General features: G+C 40.0%; 1 protein-coding gene across 13 annotated transcripts in view; it reads right to left on the bottom strand.

The window, feature by feature from the left end:
* The window catches only part of FAM13A (family with sequence similarity 13 member A), a 326145-nt gene that overhangs the window by 33203 nt on the left and 272098 nt on the right, over positions 1–20844 (bottom strand). For all 13 annotated transcript variants that reach the window (XM_061164408.1, XM_061164407.1, XM_061164404.1 and 10 more), the window contains 2 exons: positions 9604–9680; positions 9200–9242 (listed from right to left, as the gene is read on the bottom strand). In XM_061164408.1, the coding sequence (XP_061020391.1) occupies positions 9200–9242; positions 9604–9680 (120 nt within the window). The remainder of the gene's footprint in view (positions 1–9199; positions 9243–9603; positions 9681–20844) is intronic.

Raw genomic sequence — 20844 nt, 5'->3', positions numbered from 1 at the left:
AAACCAAAATCATAGCCTGATGCCCCCTGGATGCTAGCTGGTCACTTGCATGCAAAAAGCAACTGTCCATCTGTGCGCCTTTAACTTTTCTTCTGGGAGAAAGACAAGATCATTTCCGAGGGCTGTTCTTCCTGATAACTGCTGGCAGCTGACAGACTGGATGATAACTGACTGGGGCCAGGAAGGAGGGAAGAGGAGTTTGTGTTTCCTTAAAGGAGTATGGCTCTCCAGACTGTAAACAACAACCCAAAACTCAGCCACCACTGTTGCTAAGGCTGTAGCAGCAACATGGTGTCTCTCTCACGCAGCCTTCTTTGCCCCTTAGGTAAACAGTCCTGCAGGGCCAGGAGCAGAGGCTGTGCACACGCGTGCTCTCCTGCTGGCCCTGCAGGCTTAGAGCAATTAAGCGGGGCTAGCTGCACATTCCCAGATTTCCTGTGACTGTTTTCACCACAGTGTGGGGAGAACAGACTATTTATGGAGGAGCTCTGGGTATTCAAGCATTGTTGCGCAAATTCAAACAGCACGGATGGTGGTAGTGGGGGGGGGGGTTGTTGCTAGCTACCAGCTAGCAGTAAGGAATACGGACTCTGGAAATGAGCCAAAATTACACAGAGAGCATGACTTTTTATATTTTTTAAAGTAAAAAGCCAAGAGCTGGCCAGTCAGCAAAGCATAATTTATATCTTACGAATATGCAAGTGTCACTTATTTTCCTACTATTCACCTACTCTGAATATTAAATACTCAGCTACCCTTGGTTTTATTTACTGGTGGCAGCAGCACCAGGCGAGGACATCAGAGGGATGGGAAAACTCCCCCTCAACATAAGGCTATCTTAACTAAGCGATTTTATGTTTTAAAAGATGCACTGAAATTTAGTCTTTTTTACCTTGTTCTTTTGGCATCCAGTAAACCCAACCATTGTCACACTCCCCCTGTCACAAAATTATAAACAAAAGTGCTGCCTTACAAAAACATTTCTCCAGTAGCACAGATCTACAAAAGATTTTCTTTGAGAATAACTGGAAATTTATTTTAGCAAATATATCATCATTAAATTAAAAAAAAACCCAAACATCTGGAAATCATAAATGATTCTGTTAATGTATGAGAAATGTTCTTATGCTTAAAATAAAGTGATACTAGGACTTCCAGCTCCTTTTAATAGCTATTCAACCTACTTTGATATCACCAGGGGAATAGTCAGGGCTTTTACTACTGTATTTCCATGAAATGAAGCATTTTCTTCACATTTGGGATAAAATGAATTATCACCAATCAGTTCATGAAAGTCAGATGGAAATGCCAAGTAAATCTGGGGCTTTAAGACACTTTAAAAATTCTGCTTGTCTATTATACTGGGGAAAAACACACACACACACACAGATTAGGTATTTATGCCACGAAAATCATTTGTTCCCTGAGCTGAATCCTAATGAGACCCGTATTGAAGGACCCAATCTGGCACTCAGCTTTTTAAAAGTTACAGCATCAGTTAGTCACCAACCATTTGTGTGTGTGTGTCAGAACCTCACATAGCAAAGAAACATTTCCTTAACAAAGAACTCTAATACCTGTTAGAGACAGAAAAAAGAGAAGAATATAAAAAGTGTGATTCCATGGTGTAAGTATGGCACTTTCTTTACCAGGAACATCTGTGAAGCACTGACCCCGTGAGGTGGCGGAGCAGACGGGATTTTCCCCCCAGGCAGCCTCGGGATTGGAGAGCAACTGAGCAGCTCGGTGCCCTGGCTGAGCCGTCTCACCTCTCTGAGCCTCCATTTCCTAAACTATAAAATGGCATTAATAACACCCATCTTGCACGGTTCCTTTGAAGATCTGCAAGGAGGTAGAAAAGGCCTCTAAGCATGGTGCCTGGGGCAGAGACACACAAATGGAAGTGATCCCTCTTACTATTATGAGGCACCATAGGAAGATGAGTAAAATATTGCTACCTCTCAAAACGCTCAAGAGAGGGGTTATAGAGGAGGCTTATGCAATTGCAATTCAAGGAGAAACGTGCTACAGCAGAAGGCAGGGCAGAGTCTTAGATGCATTAGGAAAAAATATTAGAGAAAAGGGGCACTCTTGCTCGAGGCTTGGGTGCCAGCCTTCAGCACAGATGACACGCATGCTGGATGAGCAGAGGCTGGGCTGACAGAGGCCTTGCACGCTGGGCTAAGTTTGGATTTTATCCTGTGGTAGATAATGGAAAGCCATTGAAGGATTTTAAAAAACAGACTAGGGGACTTCCTTGGTGGCCCGGTGGCTAAGCCGCCACACTTGCATTGTAGGGGGGTGGGTTCCATCTCTGGTCAGGGAACTAGATCCCACAGGCCACACAGTGAAACAAACAAACAAACACTTAAACAAAACAAAACAAAAAGACTAGTAATGGAGAAATGTGTATTTTCCAGGCTGATGTCTTAGGCATGGGAATGCACGCTGCTGGGAGCACCTGCAGGCCTAGAGCGGGGCTCACAGGCAACCTGTGTCCTCTGCTCACACCAGCTGCTGGCTTTGCTCCCCATGTCCCCTCAGAGAGCTTGAGACTCTGCAGTGCTTGACACGACACGTGGGAAATCCCCAAATTCCACAGACACACAAGCTGACTTAAAACGTGTACTTTTTATGACTGCCACATCTGAATTGGCATCAATTTCAAAGTAAAAAAAAAATAACTAGAAATTAATTAGTTAGAAAGTTTTTCCTAAGTTTTTGTTTTCTCTAAAATGTCTGGGTTTATCCACTCCTTCAACAACCCGGTTTGGTGCACCCACCCTATCCTGGACTCTGTGTGAGACGTGCAAGCTCCCTGCACTTAGGAGCTGACATTTAGGGGAACAGACTCAACTGTGCTCTGTGGAGCTCTGGACACTTGATTTTGATGCAAGGCAACAGCGGACTACTTAGTGAATTGGACTAATGCCCTTCACGGTGTTCACACAAAGTCTGGGAGCTAGGGATGTAGGAGAGGGAGCACCACCCTAGGGAGGACACTGGAATAGGCGGCCTTGACAGGACTCTATTATTCTAACAAAGAGAATCAGGTCTAAACCTTACTAGTTTATTCAATTACAATCCCATGGACAGAGGAGCCTGGTGGGCTACAGTCCATGGGGTCACAAGAGGTGGACACCCCTTAGCGACTAAGCTCCCACCATTCAATTATAATAGTATTCATTACATATTATATACATGTAATAGGGCTGCCTATTATATATCAGGTGCTAGAGATACAAAGAAAAAATTTATTTAGTCATTCCTCTAAGAAATCATTTTGAGGGCTTATCACATGCTAGACGGTTTTTTAGACATTGGAGAAACTTCAGTGGCCCAAATGAATCTCTGTCCTAATGAATCTTACAGAAGGGGACAATTAATAAAGAAAAAGAAGTCAAGTAGTGACGCAGACTACAGAGAAAATCACAGCAGGGTAAGGAGGATGCTGAAGGTAGGGGCCATGGCCTGCTATTTCATATTGGGTAGCCAGGGAAGGCCTTTCCAATAAGGTGGCATGTGAGCAGAGACACAAAGGAGACGCTCTTTGAGGGAAGAGTATTCCAGGAAGAAGGAAAGCAAGTGCAAATGCCCTGAGGCATGGTCATGTTGTGTATGTTTAGGAACAGCAAAGAGGTCCCTGTATTTGAAGTCAAGAATGTGGACTGTGCCATAAATAACAGGGTGTCACTCACACTGAAGACCTATACATACATGAGCTTGATATACATGAACTTCCAGACTCCCTGGCTGATTTTCTGCACAGCAAGGGAGGGATGTGTCCTTCATAAACCCACACAAGCTCACACAGCCGTGGGTACACTTGGCAGGGCTCACTCACCAGCACATTTACAGGCATGGCCCTGTGCTACTTACTCTGACCAGTCCTCCAGGGGGCTCTTTCTCTCGTCTGCTGCAGTATCTTGAGACCTGATTCCCGATTTCTGCTCACAAGGTCACCTTGCTGGTGTTTGCAGAGGGGGCTGATGGTGTGGACCCAGGTATACATGTGCATGGAGTAAGGATACTGCTTTGTAGCAACACATGAGCCAAAAACTCCTCTTACTTCAAATATCTGTCAGCCTAGTCTGATGAGGCACCTTGCCGGGTTGTTTCCCACGCTCTAGTAGTCTTATCATGGAGCATCGTGCCTGTCTACGTGATTGCCTGTTTCTCCTATTAGATCATTAATGTGCAAATGTCAAGGACAGTCTTAAATACCAAAAACATCTTTTGGTTTCACCTTTCATTGTTTATACAAATTGTATCTTCAGTTAAATCAGGGTAAATGCATTCATTTCATAATTTTCAACTCAGAGATCCTTGTGCTCTCACACATGAAACCCTGTCACAAACGTGGCACCGTGTGAAAATATGCTAAATATTCATGTGATGAAATAAACTGAGTGACTGGCTCTTAGGAGAGACAACATTGCATGGCAGATATGGGTTTTAGAGTTAGAGATCTGGGTTCAAACACAGGTGACCAGCAGCAAGATCTTCAATGAGTAAACTTTGTATTTGAGATTCTTCTTCTCTAACACAGGACCATAACTTCAAACAGTTGGGAAGATAAAGTGAAAAATATAGAGTGTAAAAAGAGTTAGCTTGTCATAACTGTAGAAGAAATGCTAATTCCATTTACACACTACCTCCCTTTCCCATTCATTCATTTGGAAGTGTTTATTGAGCACATACTATGTGCTAGGCACTGGAATTACAAGAATTAACACAACAGGGCATTCAGAGTGGAAGGGATTCACTGATTATATAAGCGCCACATCACATGCATGTTATAGAAGAAAAGCAAAGGATGCTAGGGAGCAAACAGGGGAGAGATCACCTAGCCTGGGGCCACAGTTTACATTCCACGGTCAGGTCAAGGAGCCAATAACTACCAGTCTATCCACCTGACTCCTGTTAAGACTTGTCCCTGTCTGGCTGGGCCTGGCCGGACGTCACTCATCCTGCTCCTTCTTGTAGTTGTTCAGTCGCTCAACCACGTTTGACTCTTTGAAACCCCATGGCTTGCCACATGCCAGGCTTCCCTGTCCTTCACTATCTCCCAGAGTTTGCTCAGATTCATGTCCATTGAGTCGGTGATGCTATCTAACCATCTCATCTTCTGCCGCCCTCCGCTCCTTTCCTGGCCTCAAATCACTGGTGAATGTTCTTCTACCTTCTCCCTACCTGCACAGGATTTGGATAGGAAGTGGCAGGACAGCTCACCAGAGGCGGGCAGGACAGTATCAGCGCCCTCCACAAGGCAGTGTGCACAGGAAGGAACCACAGAAGTTAACAGGAGAGCCACATGAAGTGTAAACATTTACTGTTTGGCCTGACAAGAAAGGAAAATAAACATAACAAATTCCCCAAATTCATGTGAATTACCAAGCTTCAGTAGCCTTTCAAGATTGGATGGAATTGGAAGTGAATCTAAACAAACAGAGCTTTTCAAATCTTTCTGGTTCTAGTTTCAAAACCAGTACTTGTGTTCAGTCGTGTCTGGCTCTGCAACCCCATGGACTGTAGCCTGCCAGGTTCCTCTGTCCATGGAATTTTCCAGGCAAGAATACTGGAGTGGGTTGCCATTCCCTTCTCCAAAATCCTAAAGCTTCCATGAAATACAGTGAGGCTGAAAGAATAGAGTCATCCATTTCATAAATACTTGTTGATGAGGATATTTCAGAATTTATCTCAAACCTTCTCAATGCAAATACAAGCCTTCACTTAAGCTCCTGTGATAACTAATATTAATTCTCATGCTTGATTAGAAAGTCTTATCTTTTCTCCTCTCTTTTTTTTGAAGCAGGATAAGAAAAAGGGAAATAGTCTTTTGTTTATTATGAATGTCCTATTTGTTATCAAAGGTATGCTTCTAAGCTCTTCTAAGCAGTAGGCTTAGAAAGCATAAAGAATGTAAAAATATCTTGAAGGAATTTAACACTTCGTTAACCTTCAACTTCTGACTATAATGACCTCTCCCAGATAATGTCATACTCTTCCACATAATTAAAATTTTTTACATGATTTGCTCGTCTGACAAAAGGATTAAATATAAGGTTATCATTTTAGTGTTCTGGATTTTATACGGAAACATGAACTATTTCAACAATAGAAAATAGCTTGTCAAAAGGAATCAAGCTGAAACATAAAGCATAAACTCCACAGAACTCTGAAAACCTGTTCTTTCAGGGTTATCTTCCAGAATCTAGAAATTGCTATTTTTAAGGACAACCTCTCTCCTGGATACTTCCACTTGTCAAATGAGCTTAAAAACAAACAATAGAACAAAGTCTTTAAACTCCACATGCTCAGGGAACAGGGGGCTTCAGCTCTTGCACGTGTCATCCTATTTCGTCCAGCACGTATCATCCTATTTTATAAAAACATCAACACTTCCAAAACTTAGCTGAAGAAATCACAATTAAAATTTTGGCACTCTGAAGTGACTCTAACATTTTTTCCCCCATTGCCAATGTGTCACTAAACAAATTTTAATACAAACCACTTTAAGAAATGCAGATGAAATAGAAAAGGATTCCTCTCATCACTGACCATCTGAGACCTCAACAGAGTCTCCTTTTGGGTAAGATTAGGTGTATAGGTAAAAGAAATTAACAAGACATGCAACAAAGGATTGACCTGTTTACTTTTCAATACATGCCTTCAAACAAAAACATACCTAAGGCTTCAAAATGATTATTTAAAAAATAAAGTCACAGTTGTGCCTGTATTTGCCTTTGAGCAGCAGACTCTAAGATGGCCTTTCCCTGTCTGTGTATCCCTCTGAGGAGCATTTCTGAGACTAAAGGTTAACATGTCTCATTCTAAGGAAAATACTCACCAAACAAGAAAGACAAATCACCTTTCTCCCATAGCTGTCATTTGTTGTGTTATCTTCTATGAAGCTGAGCATTTACACGGAAAAATTAAAAGGGCAATATTAATGAGGACAATATCTGCCTTAATGGGAAATGAAACTGGGAACATTACCATATCCATTCATAGCAGGCATGTAAATCTGATGTTATAGGAGAGTGAAAAAAAAAAATACCAGCTAAACAGAATTCTAGGAGGGGTAACCAACCTCTAGACTCACTTTTCATTTCTGAAATTTAGGAATTAGTGCAGTATTACCAGAAAATCAGACAATTTGAGTTGCATAAGTTTTAGAAAGTGCTACATATATTAAAATGTAGGTAATTATAATAGACTGTAAGCAAGGGAAAGAGGTTTAAAAACAGAAGTCAGATCTTTCACAGTCCTTCATCAATAATAAAGTATCTTTCAGTGAAGGAAACACATGCCGTCACGAGTAGAAACAGAATCCTCATCTCGTGGAGTGATGCCTTTTTCCCCTCCATTAGGGCAGTTGTGAAAGAAGGATGACATGGAGAGCTTAGTCTGGATTTTAACTCACTGCCTAATTTTATCTCCTCGCTGAAACGACCATGATGACAATGATTATTAATAGTGAGTACTTCAGAAGTGCCAACGGTGGGCCAGGTGCTGACTGGTAAATGCACATGGGCAACACATGTAAGAATAGTTCCTGGCCCACGGAAGGAAGGTTTGAGATTCTTTCCCCATGATGCATCTGCTGTGAGAGCTGTCCACAAAAACACCAAGACAAACGGAGTTCAGCACGCATTTGTTTGGGTGCCACTTGGAATTTATGAGTTAATGTTACATAGTTCATCCCAAAGGCTGCTCTCTACCCTTTTATCTCCTAAAGCTAAGAGGCAGAAAAGGGGAGAACTGAGAATACCTCTCCAGGAGGCTGGCAAAGCCATTTTCTTTAAAATAATGTTCAGTGGCATGATGAGTAGGTGCTCGTTGTGAGCAGAGGAAGGGAGCAGAAAAAGGATGAAACAGAAGGAAACTAAAACAGTATCACGGGGACACCTGTCTCTGAAAAACGGTGACTAGAGACTAGAAAGAAGGTCTGCTTTTTGCCTGGGTCCCAAGGAAGGACGCATAAAGGAGCTGGAAATAAAAGATGAAAGCCGTGGCTCAGAAGCTGTGAAGTCAGGGAGAAGCCGCCCCTCCTATTGTTTGTCTGGGTTAATGAAGAAGTGCCCGTGACAGATGACAAAGAGGAAATATGAGGAATCTAGAGAACTGGGGGGTGGTCGTGTCAGGTGGCCATTCATTTCCAGCAATTTTATACCAAATTCAACATAAGTGTGCATTTTTCTCAGAAGGGGGTCCATAGCTTTCGAATTCTTAACTTTCTAGATTGGAAAACTTTATGGAGGTAGGAACTGCAGCAGTTATTACATCCCAGCTCCTGGCACATTACCTGCACATAGTAGGACTCAATATATATATTACTGAACAACCCATCAGTAAGTTAGGTTACTGCCCGAAAAAGATTAGGAATCAGTGGTTAGAGGGGGGGATTCTATGCATAATTAACATATCAAGAGCCAGAATCTGAGAACAGGTTGAAAAAAGCTTTAATTCTTGCCAAAAAGAAAGCTGATCATAAGACTGAAGGTGCAGTTGGAAGCATTTGGAAGTAGTGAATTATATACACAAGCATGAATGAAAAATGAAGCTCAGAACATTGAATGGAAGCCAGCATTGGGAGCAAAGGAAATAAAATACTTGGTTCAGGAAGGCAATGTCATCAGAGGACAACAGGGAAGCTAGGAAAGTCACTGAAACTTTAAGATACAGACAACAGAAGGGAGTTAGACATTATTTTTTTCGTCGTTTACTTAAAACAAGATACAAAACTCAGGAAAAGAATTGGATTTAATAACATGAAATGATTTTATGCTAATTTGAAAATTAATGAAATCATCTCTGTGACAAATCCACTACGATTCACTATTACCTGTCTCAATCACTTAAAAAAAATGCTTGAATTCATGGAAAATCAAACCAGTAGCTTTGGCTTTCATTTTGTCTTATTTTATGGAAAAAATCTAAGGAGAAAGCTCTCTGGTATTAAAGTTTATCTTCCCAAGTCAAATAAAAGAATTCAAAAAAGCCCAAAAGAATAGAGAGAGTTCTTAGGATTTCGCAAGGAATTTCTATGTCTCAGTATTTGCCTTTCTCAACAACCAAAGTCCTGTCACTTAATCTTATCCACCTCTTATTGATAAGCCAATAAATATTCACAGGAACTCTAAAGAACGTAAGAACAATCCTGTCACAGTCACAATCTTACTTGGTAGATACTCACCTCAAAATGCTGGGTCTGTCTGCTGTCCTTTTCATTTTCTCTGCTACAAACAAAATATAAACTGTCATTCTGTTTTGTAATAATGTTTCTCATTCATTGAAATTATAATTTTACTTGTTTTAGAAGTTCAGTAGCTCTAAATAAAATTCTTATGAAATTAAAAAACAAAACAAAAAATTAAAAACTAGAAACAACACAAAACATGAATATGGTTATCTGTCTTTAATAGCACCATAGTAGATTTTCCCATCTTAAAGCACTTTCCTTGCTATAAAATGCAGTCGGTAAATATAGAGTTTGTTAATTTCATGTTTTTAGTTCTTTTAATGCACACTGCACTAAGTGAAAAAAAACGTTTATTCACATTCTTATAAATGGCGTTAGGAGAAAACTCTTAAAATTACCTTCCATCGGACATCAGTTCAACATGATCAGATCCAGTCCTCTCATGAGATGGTGTGGGATTGAGATTTTCCATGTTCTGTAACAAAGCAAACCAACTGTTGTCCAGTAGTAATGGTAAGAAGGACATAACAACCGACCCTTCTTTCTTTAAGATAGAACATCAGATAATAAGTAGATGTTAATTAATTCTAGTCCTCAGATTCCCAACTTTGTTAAAATTAGTAAAATTATGACACTTTATTATACACTGCTGGCATAAAATTGTATATTGAACTTCATCATTCCATTAACAAAGACATCTGACAGCAGCACAGAAATGGTCATTATGGCCTATAATGTTCCTGTTAGGTATTATCCACATTTTATAGCTAAATACAGCAAAACCCAGACTCTCAGAATATTAGGGCAGCATTAGAACCAGAACCGAGGAATCTGACTTCTAATGTAATCAGAAACCAATGTCACATTCACTGCCTGTTTAACATCTTTTCAGTGTTTCTTGTCAAAATGATCTGAGGTGATATGCAGCTTGTATCTAAACTGCAAAATAGTCATCACAAAGACATGGAGTTAAGAGCCTTTTCTTCTGTGATATTTAATGTTAATCTTTATATGAGCCAAGATGGAAAAAAATAAACAGGAAACTTACTTCAAGTAGCATGTATTTCAGACTGACGGAGAGGGCTTAACACTTATCGGGAGGCATATTAGTAAGATTTTTAGACTGCCTCTGTGAAAACAGCCAGCAGTTTCTAAATACAGCTCAGGTGACTGAGCACAAAGTAAGCCGTCCCCATGCAGGAAGAATACAAATATGCAAACAAGCGCACGTTTGCATTTGGTAGACTCAAACACAAAGCTGCCTTGGAGATTTGGACCTGAATTTCACTGAACTCAAAGATTCATTTCTGCATTAAAAGACTATTAAGTACAATCCATGTATTCTATGTTGTCGAAATAACACATTGAAGCAACATGCATCCATCTACATATTTATAATCTTCCACTATGAAAAGTCCATTGCAAAATACATTGAATTAAGATTCACAGTGATCCTATGAAATTGAGATATACAAAAATCTCCACAAAAAAAGCATATAGAGTAGATAGCTAATCTTGGGCTTGGTAGGTGGATAAATTATTTTCCATTTATGGTGGTATGGTCAACTTGTCTGCAATTCTTAAAAGTTTAAAACCCTAGGTTCCATCAAGTATAAAAACAAGGGAGACAACATATCATAAGAGTTATTAATAGTGGCTCTGGAGTCAGAATGTTTGGGTTTGAATCTTAGCTCCATCATTTATTAACTGTAGGATCTATTAAGATCGTACTGACTCTCAGTTTCCTCAGCTGTAAAATGGGGGTGGCAGCAATACTTAACATAGGGTGGTCATAAGGATTAAATGAGGTTAATACATGTAAAGTATTAAATTAATGTCTTATACATTTAGTGAATATTAGCTGTTGGTGGTATTATGATTTCTAAAACTGTGACATCTCCAAGGAAATATATTACTACTATTGGCCCATAGTTAAGATGATGTCCCAGGAACTGGTAAGACAGTGTTTGTGTCTGCCATTACTGCATACCCATTTACATGTTTAGATAATTTACACAGATAATTTTAGAATGGATCTGAGAAATTTAAATATATATATAAACATTCAATAATATGTACATTTTTATACCTCTAAAGTTTGAGTTAGAAGAGGCTTCTCTAAAATGGCTCTCATTAAGCCAGAGCATAGTTGCTCTTATTACTGGAATGTGATTTTCCTGATAAACAGTGATCCATCTTTGACAAAGAATCTTTGTTCACACTGGTAATCTTCAACAGAGTATCAAAATCTTTAGTGTAAGATCTAATGCAATAGTATTAAATTTCCCTGAAGCGCTGAAAGATGAATTCCTAGGGAAAGCACAACCCTCTGCCTTCAGATCACTTTGAAACACTGTCCATGAAATACCTTCATAATTATATGCAAATAACTATTTCAGAAGAAATAAAAATCTTCAAGTGGGAGGCTAAGATATATTCAGAAAGAACATAAAATAAACTATAATATAAATTTAAAGATATTTCAGTTAGCAGAATGTTAGAAGATTGATTTTTTTCCCCAAAACAGAAAGAACCAAGATACAATCAACATAGGCTTTGAGAATTACAGAAAATATATAGTTATGTTTTACAATAGAAAGTTTTGCAAAAAGCAGGTGTGAAATGTGAGAAAGTTTAGCTGATTTTCAGGGTTAAGACAAGTTGTAACTTCAACTCTCTCACCTACTCCACTTTTTAAAAAATGTTTGATCTGTATGTATAACAACTCTCTAAGGACCTGAGTTTCTACAGATGTAACTGACAAAGGGTGACTTTCAAAATTGTTCAGTATTTCTCTCTAAAGCTTTGTAATAATTCCAGTTTTCATGTTGTCTTCCACACATCTGAGACTACTGAATATTCATAGTCTGCTTTCACCAGAGCAGCATGTGAGTACACAGTGCTCCTTTGCTAAAGTAATTAGGTTGCCCCTATACCTTCTGGAAACAGGAATATGTGAAGAACGTGTTACAACTGGCAACCTACAGCAATTTTTTTAAGAATGAGACTAACAAGGGTAGTAAAGATCTAGGAGTACATAACAAAAGTACCTATTTTCCATGGGTGCAAAACACTTTATAGATTCTAACTTCCATTCTTTGCCTAAGGGTTTGGGGAGGGAAGATTAAGAAATAGATCAGCCATTCTCCCACTTCAATGAGATGGGGAAAGGAGAAAATAGAAGGGACAGGTCAAAATAATGGCTGAAATTTAGAAAGCTTCCATTGTAAGACAAGTATGCTACTGGACTTTCAAATGCTCTGTAGCTGTTAACAGTGCTGGTCTTATGAGAAAATAGCGGCTCAATGACCTCTGAAGGGTTTTAACTGTTTTATGTGCCAAATGCTTCTCCATGTGTGGTAAAACAGTAGTTCATTAATGTTTTCATTTAATAAAGTTTGAAGTAAAAGAACTCTTATAAAACATCATGTCTTATTGGATTAATTTAATTTTAGTTTTCTAAAGTTAGTATCTTTTAAAGGTAATAGATAATTTTAAGAAATAGCAAAGGGCAGATTATATCTTTAAGTATAACTTGATAAAACTGCTTTTAGAATTGCACTAAAAAAGACAGATAAGTCTAGTTCTGCCTCATAGAAACTTTTGAAAACATACAAAATTTCTATAATTTACTTTGATGACTTGGGGGTGTCAGAAGAAATTGAATTTTAAGAACCACTCTCCTCAATTATAAAAATGACCTAAAATCTATAAAGAGCAAAAGCTTTGAAAAAATTAGACTGTGGAGCTTATTTTCAGTTCTTCCCCCTGGCCCCTTCTCTGTTTTGGCATTGACAGCTAGGCTCAAACCTGTTTGATCACTGGAATACTTGAAAACACTTGGAGCACAAACAAATTTGGTTTCTAAAACTATAAAATGCTGACAAAGCCTTTATGGTGTGTGTGTGTGTGTGTGTGTGTGTGTGTGTGTGTGTGAAGCTTAGTCGCTTCAGTTGTGTGTGTGTGTGTGTGTGTGTGTGTGTGTGTGTGTGTGAAGCTTAGTCGCTTCAGTTGTGTCTGAGTTACTCCTCTGCCCATGGGATTTTTCTGGCAAGAATACTGGAGTGGGTTACCATGTCTTCCTCCAGGGGCTCTTCCTGACCCAGGGATTGAACCCCTGTCTCCTGCATTGCAGGCAGATTCTTTACCGCTGAACCACCAGAGAAGCCTGACAAAGCCTTTAGAGAGGACACTAAAAAAATGCCTTCTCTCAATATACAAACAATTCAGTTTGAAGCCTACATGGAACACTGATAGTCAAAACAAGTTCATTATTCTAGTCTTGAGCTATGAGAAGGTATCTGATATATTCTCATTATGATTATAATCATAAAGGATTCATGACGAATGTAAATTTTTTTTATATTCTTTTGTACGTTTCATGTTTTACGGCTTCAGTTCAGTACAGTTGTTCAGTTGTGTCCGACTCTTTGTGACCCTATGAATCGCAGCGTGCCAGGCCTCCCTGTCCATCACCAACGTCCGGAGTTAACTCAAACTCATGTCCATCGAGTCGGTGATGCCATCCAGCCATCTCATCCTCTGTTGTCCCCTTCTCCTCCTGCCCCCAATCCCTCCCTGTATAAATTAATCCATATTCAAAAAGAATTCCTGGTACTGTAAGAGGTCACCTAAGGAAGAGCTTGCTAGCTGTCCACCCAAATCCATTCCCCCTTTCTTGCACAGTGATAAAGGAGCCACGTGCCCAGTGAGAGCACATCTGAAGCCTCTCAAGCAGGTAGATAGGGCCATGTGACTAGCTTCTCTTTAATAGGATGTGAGAAGCTGTATGTATGCTTTCCAGGCCTGCCTAATAAGCTGCCTCACAAGGTTCACGCCTTGACACTCACTTATTCTCTCCTCTTGTGAGCTGGAATGCAGATGAAAAACACGAGTGCTCTGGAAGCTAGTTGCTGAAGCTAGAGGCAGTTGGCCTGAGTCCCTGAAACACTGTGTGGAGCAAGTCTTCTAATTCCTCTCCTGAGCCCTAAACTGCTTTAGATTGTCACAGAAGAAAGAACTTTGATGGTGTTCAAGGCATTGAATTTTGGGTCATTTTGTTACCCAAGTTACCCTAAAAAAGAAAGTGTAAGTGCAAGTGTTAGTTGCTCAGCTGTGTCCAACTCTTTGTGACCTCACGGACTGTAGCCCAGCAGGCTCCTCTGTTTATGGGATTCTTCAGGCAAGAATACTACGGTGGGTAGCCATTCCCTTGTCCCAGGGATCTTCCCAACCCAGGGATGGAAGCCAGGTCTCTTGCACTGCAGGCAGATTCTTTACTTGAGCTACCACACTAAATGATATGGCAACCATTCATTGGCTCACTTTTCTTAAAACACATTTTTTGTGAGTGGTGAGCTATACTGGGCACTGGGGTACAATGGTGGATGGTGACTGACAGGCACTGGTCCTTGCCATCATCACTTCTGTATTTGGTTACTGCTCCAATTGTAGTCTGTTACACTGCTAATACTATCGTAATTTTTAAAACAGGTTCTATCAGAACAGCCCTCACTATTCCTGTGCTATACAGTTGCCAGAGTGATCCTTTCAAAAGGTACTTCAGAAAATTACTTTCTTCTCTTCAATCCTCTAATGGCTTCTCATTTCACTCAAGGTAAATGCTAAAGATCTAAAAATGGCTACAAAGCCTTAAGGGATCAGGCTCCCTGCTTTGCCTCTGACCTCATCTCCTACAACACTACCCTCTCAATGCTGCTCTGACCAGGAGAGCCTTTTGCTCATCTTCCAAAGGCTAAGGCTGTTCTCCCTCTGCCTGGATAGTCTCTCCTCAGATATCCCGATGGCTCACCCCCTCACAGGTCCCTGCATAAGCGCCATTCTCAGCGACGCTGGACCTGAAGACTCAATCTGCTCAATGTCCATCCTCAACCTCCCACCCACACCCCATCTGATTCACCCCGCTTCACTTCTCTCCACAGCATGTGCTGCCATCTGACTACACGTTGGTTTGTTTCTTATCTGTCTCATCCTTTGAGAATGTAGACTTCCAGATGGCAGAGAGTGTGTCTGTTTGGGTCACCATTTTGTCTTTTGTGCTTAAAACAGTGCCTGTCATACAGTTAATTGTTGTATGTTTGAAGGAATGAATATATTTCAATCTGCAGTTCAAATGGTGGGTTTTTTTTTTTTCACCGTACATTGACACCACTCAGCGAATCACTGTCAGGTGGCTTTTGACAGGAGTTCTTGCTGGGTTATATTGCATTAAACCCAAGAGCTGAGATTTTTAACATTAGGTAAATGATTGTTCTTATAAACAGGCAAAATGATTTGGAAGGGGTGGAGGAGAGAGTGGAGGCATGAAGATGTGCTAGGCGGCTGTCCTGATATTCCAGACTAGTTATAAAAAGCGCCTCGGCTATGGCAATACAAAGGGAAGAGTGGGGGGCATATTTTTAAATTAGAGTCAACTAGATTTGACATATGACAAACACTGGAAGAAGGATTGGGAGTAAGGAAAAGGAAAGGCCTTAGAAAATGACTAAGAAGATGAGGACCTGGAGGAAAAGATGATTCATTTGATTTTCACATATTGACCTGAAAGTACTGTCTAAGGAGAGCTTCACAGAGCATCACAGAAGTGTTGCTTTGGAAGTCATTTCCAAAGAGGTGACATCCAACACCACAATAGAGAAGCTCTCAGGTGCAGTGCTGACGGACAAGGGATGAGGCGATAATCTGTGTAACATTTATATCTAAGCATGTCTTGTGGAAAACCAGTCAGTGAGGGACACAGTAACGAGGAATGGGGTCACTGTGGTAAGAGAACAAAGAGAGATCAACATCCTGGTGGTCAAGGGAGAAAGATTTCTGAGAAAAAGGGACAGAGGATCAAGAACCACAAGGACTTCAGGAGGCCAAGGACCAAGACAACAACAGCACAGTGGTCTGAACATACCAGAAACAACCACACGTTCATTCAGTGACACAGAGAAAGGAGTTTCTTTAGAGAAGTGGGGGTGGAATCTGAATTACAGGAGTTGATTAGCAAGTATGGAAAGAACTGGAAATGCAGATTGTTTAAAATTTTTGATGGCAAAATGAAGGCAAAGATTGACCATCAGAACAGAGGGAGCAGAAAGAACTTATATAGGTACTGTTTTCAGTTTTTCCTATTATTTAGCACATTTCATTGCACTTAAATCTCACAAAAAACCACAAAGAGATAGAAATACTCCCATGTTACAGAGTAACTGCTCACCTGCCATAGCTATTAAGCGATAAAGTTGGAGCTGAAATTCACATCTGAGTGTAAGATCTAAGCTGCTTCCTTGAACCCTGCCTATGATTTCAGAGGGTGTATGTGAGATTAAATAGATGCTGTTTATGAATAAGAGGGCTACTAGACCATGTTTTTTTAAATATATAAAATGTAAAGCTTATTAAGGCATTAGTATAATCACATAAAGAATATTTGGAAAATATTCTTTGGATGGAGTAAAAATTGACCCTAATACTTCCACCATCACCATCACCACCACAATACTATATTCAATCATTTTAGGTGTATTTCCTTTGTCTTTTTTTCTAGGAACATATTTATATACATATATTCACACATAAATGCATGCACTATATATATTGCTTCATAACCTACTTTTAACATTGAGGGAGAGTATCATGGAACCCAAGCTCCACCACTTATGTGTGACCTTGGGCAGCTGTTTATCTCCTGTGCTTCATTTTCCTCATGTTCAGAATGAGAATATTAACAATAATAATTACTACTTTATGGGTTATTGGGAGGATTAAAGTTGACAATATATGCAAAGCACTTTTGCTGAACATTTTTCACTTTATTACATAGTCTTCAGAACCATAATTTTTATTTGATGCATAATATCTTATTGAATTGACTTACAAATATTACTTATCTGGTCTCCTACTTTTGAACATTTAAATTGCTTCTAATTCTCCATGATTATAGACAACCATGTGGTGAGCAAATCAGTACTTCTGGTCCTTTCCATATGTACGATGCTATCTCCAGAGCAGAAGAGCAGGGGTAGGATTATTAGATAAACTGCCTGAATTATGGTGGAGAAGGCAATGGCAACCCCCTCCAGTACTCTTGCCTAGAAAATCCCATGGATGGAGGAGCCTGGTAGGCTGCAGTCCATGGGGTAGCTAAGAGTCAGACACGACTGAGCGCCTTCACTTTCACTTTTCACTTTCACACATTGGAGAGGAAATGGCAACCCGCTCCGGTGTTCCTGCCTGGAGAATCCCAGGAACGGGGGAGCCTGGTGGGCAGCTGTCTGTGGGGTCACATGGAGTTGGACATGACTGCAGTGACTTAGCAGCAGCAGCAACTGAATTATGGCTTTTGATTCAAACTGTTAAATTGTGCCCTAGAAAGAATGTTTTTGAGATAGAGGCATTTTCTAGGCCAACAGAAACGAGCTAGTGATGAGGAAGCAATGAAAAGTGCATGAGTGAGTGAGTGAATGAGTGTGTATATGTTTGTACACGTACAAGAGGTGGAGAGACGGATGCAGAAAACCTAATTTTCAAGGATACTTAATCTTAGATTTTAGAAAAACCTTTATCATTTGAGCAGGTAAGAAAATGGGTAGAGATCTAGAGAAATTCTGAAGCAGGAAAGCGGGAAGTCACTGAAACACAAGCTTGCTGTCTTAGCTGTTCAAAGGCAAATGAGAGCACAAGGTTTCCATCAGAGAGAGGCTGAAGAGCACAGGTGTGAGCTGGCGGTGCAAGAAGAGAGCAGAAGGTTCTGACCACAGCAATCATTAGAGGTAAGGCTGAGCACTCAAGGCCACTCACTACCACTAATTTCTGAGTTTGCAACTATTTGCAGTCTCTTGGTCTCTGCTGCTCATGACAGTTCAAAAGGGAAAAGGACAAGGCAAAGTACACAGACAGTTCCCACTCTAGAGATTCTTAATCTGCAAGATGTTCTTTTTAGGTCTCTTTGGCTGGGTTATGGGCTGGCGAGATCACTGTAAAATTATCACTCAAACTCTTCAGTTCCTCTCCTCTCATTTTCTCTGGAAAATGCTTTGCTCCCATAGCTCCGTCAAAACTGCTCTTATTGAGTGATCTCCAGCTTGCTAATTCCAATGGCTAAATTCTCACTGTTCTACTTGGTTAGCCATCTGACCTTCTTTCCAGCTACAGATACCCGATTCACTTGGCTTCCAAAACATCAAACACACCTCATTTTCTCCTTTTTTGCTGTTGTCTCCTTCTTAAGTCTCATCTACTGGTACCCTGTTATCTCCCCATCCTCTACATGTTCATAGGCCTCAGGGCTCATGGTCCCTGAGGTCACTTCCCTTTTCTGTTCAAACTCACACCCTTGATTACTTCATCTAGTATACTGACTTTAAATACTCTGGGTTTGATCCTTGGTCAGGGAACTAGGTCCCACATGCCACAACTAAGAGTTCAAATGCTGCAATGAATATCAAAGATCTTGCATGCCGCAACTAAGACAGAGAATAGCCAAACAAACAAACAAACTCAAAAAACATGTCCAACATTGAACCATGATACTATCTCCCAAACTTCTCTCTTCTCCATCTTAGTAAATTGGTATCACAAACCTTCTAGTTGCTCAAGGCCAAAAACCTTGGCATTATCTTTCATACTATGCAGGTGATATCAGGAAATCTTACCAATTCTATGTTTAAAATATATCCAGAAAGCAACTATTACCTCATGACGACTGCAATACAGTACTCTAGGGGGACATCTTAGTCACTGTGAACAATGTCCCCACAGCAGTCCCCCATGCAACCTGCAAGGCAACATGTGCTGGCTTGAGGATCACCTTAGTTCATGCCATCATCAGCGCACACCTAGATTATTGCAATAGTTTCCTAACTGGTTTCTCTGCTTCTGCCCTTGGCTGTGTCCTGTCTGTTCTCAACACAGTGGTCAAACCAAATTTCAGTAAGTCACATCACCACTCTACCTAGAACCCTCACACGGATTCTCATCTCATCTCATCTCACCCAGATTAAAGGCAGAGTTTTTATAATGTTCTATGTTCTAACCCTACTTAATTTGTTCTCTCCTCACCTTCTATTATCTTTTTCACTTTCCTCATTCTCTTCTAACCATAATGGTCTTTGCAGTGTCTTGAACATTTCATATAAGTGATTTTCTTGGGGTCTCTAAACCTGCTGTGATAGTATGGTTTGTTTCCTTACTTCTTCTAGATCTTTACACTCAAATATCAAATTCTTGGAAGGCCATATTTAAAAACTCTATTTAAAATTGTAACCCCTGCCCATTTACAATTTCTATCCTCATTTTTTGCTTTATTTTTCCTACTAATAGTTATCACTATGTAATATATTTTATGGTTGACTTTTTTAATCTTGATTTTGTCTGTTTTTCCCACTAGAATGTAAGCTCCATGAAGGCAGTGATTTTTGCCTGTTTGTCTCACAGATGTATCCCCAGATTCTGAAATATTTCCTGGCACAGAGAAGGTATACTATTACATATGTTTTCCAGAAACAAAAGTTTAGTCAGTGTATAAAGAACTTGAAAAGGAATAAGAGAAGGTTTTGGAGGAGAGTGGGGGAAAGTAAAAATAGAAGTTGAAAAGTAAGTAGGAAGTTAAGAAGCACAACTTCACTTTCTTTTTTTTTTTTTTTGTTACAATTTTTGCTTTTAATAGTTACACATATTTTAAAGAACTTAAGAGGAGACATTTACCATTTATGTTCTTCCTTGATTTCTTCTGTTCCAAGTTTCCCTCTGCTATTATTTCCCTTCAGCCTGAAAAACTCCCTTGAGCACTTCTCTTACAGGAAGTATATAGTCCTCTTAAGTTTTCCTTCATCTGAGAACTGACTTTATTTTGCCTTCATTCCTGAATTTATTCTCTCTAGATATAGTTATAGTCTTTCAGCACTTTAATGATGTCCCACTGTCTTCTCACTTCCACAGTTTCTGATGAGAAATCCCTGGCAATTGAAATCATTGCTCTATACCTAATTAACCATTTTTATCAGACTGGCTTTTTTTAAATTATAGCAAAATGTGCATACACATATTATAAAATTTGCCATCTTAATCATTTCTGGGGAATGAGCTGGCAGTCTAGTGGTTAAAACTGCCAGGACCTGGGTTCAATCCCTGGTCAGGGAACTAAGATCCTACAAACCATACGGCATGGCATATATATATATATATATATATAGTATTGTTGTTGTTTAGTCACTAAGTCTTATCCAACTCTTTGCAACTCCATGGACTGTAGCCCACCAGTCTCCTCTGTCCATGGGATTTCCCAGGCAAGAACACTGGAGTGGGCCGCCATTTCCTCCTCCAACAACTTCACTTTCAGGATGTGTTCTAGACAGTAGTCACTGTCATGCTCCCTGGCTGTTTGCTTTGTGGTTACCTGCGAAGATGAGATTTAAAACTAATGGAATGTGAGAGTCAGGAAATATCTTTGAGAATACCCTCACTTCACAGATGAGAAAGTTTTGCTTCTGAGTTGTGTTGGCAGGGCTAAATTATTCATTGCAACACAGACATGTTCCACTTAGCTCACTTATGTTAACATGTGACCTGCACAATCCTGGAACGTGGAAACTGGCAGCTAAGGTTGGGACAAATCCTTCCCCAGGAAAAAA

The sequence above is a fragment of the Dama dama genome, chromosome 17, assembly GCF_033118175.1.
Source record: "Dama dama isolate Ldn47 chromosome 17, ASM3311817v1, whole genome shotgun sequence".
NCBI lineage: Eukaryota > Metazoa > Chordata > Mammalia > Artiodactyla > Cervidae > Dama > Dama dama.
This window is presented reverse-complemented; position numbering and strand designations above follow the sequence as displayed.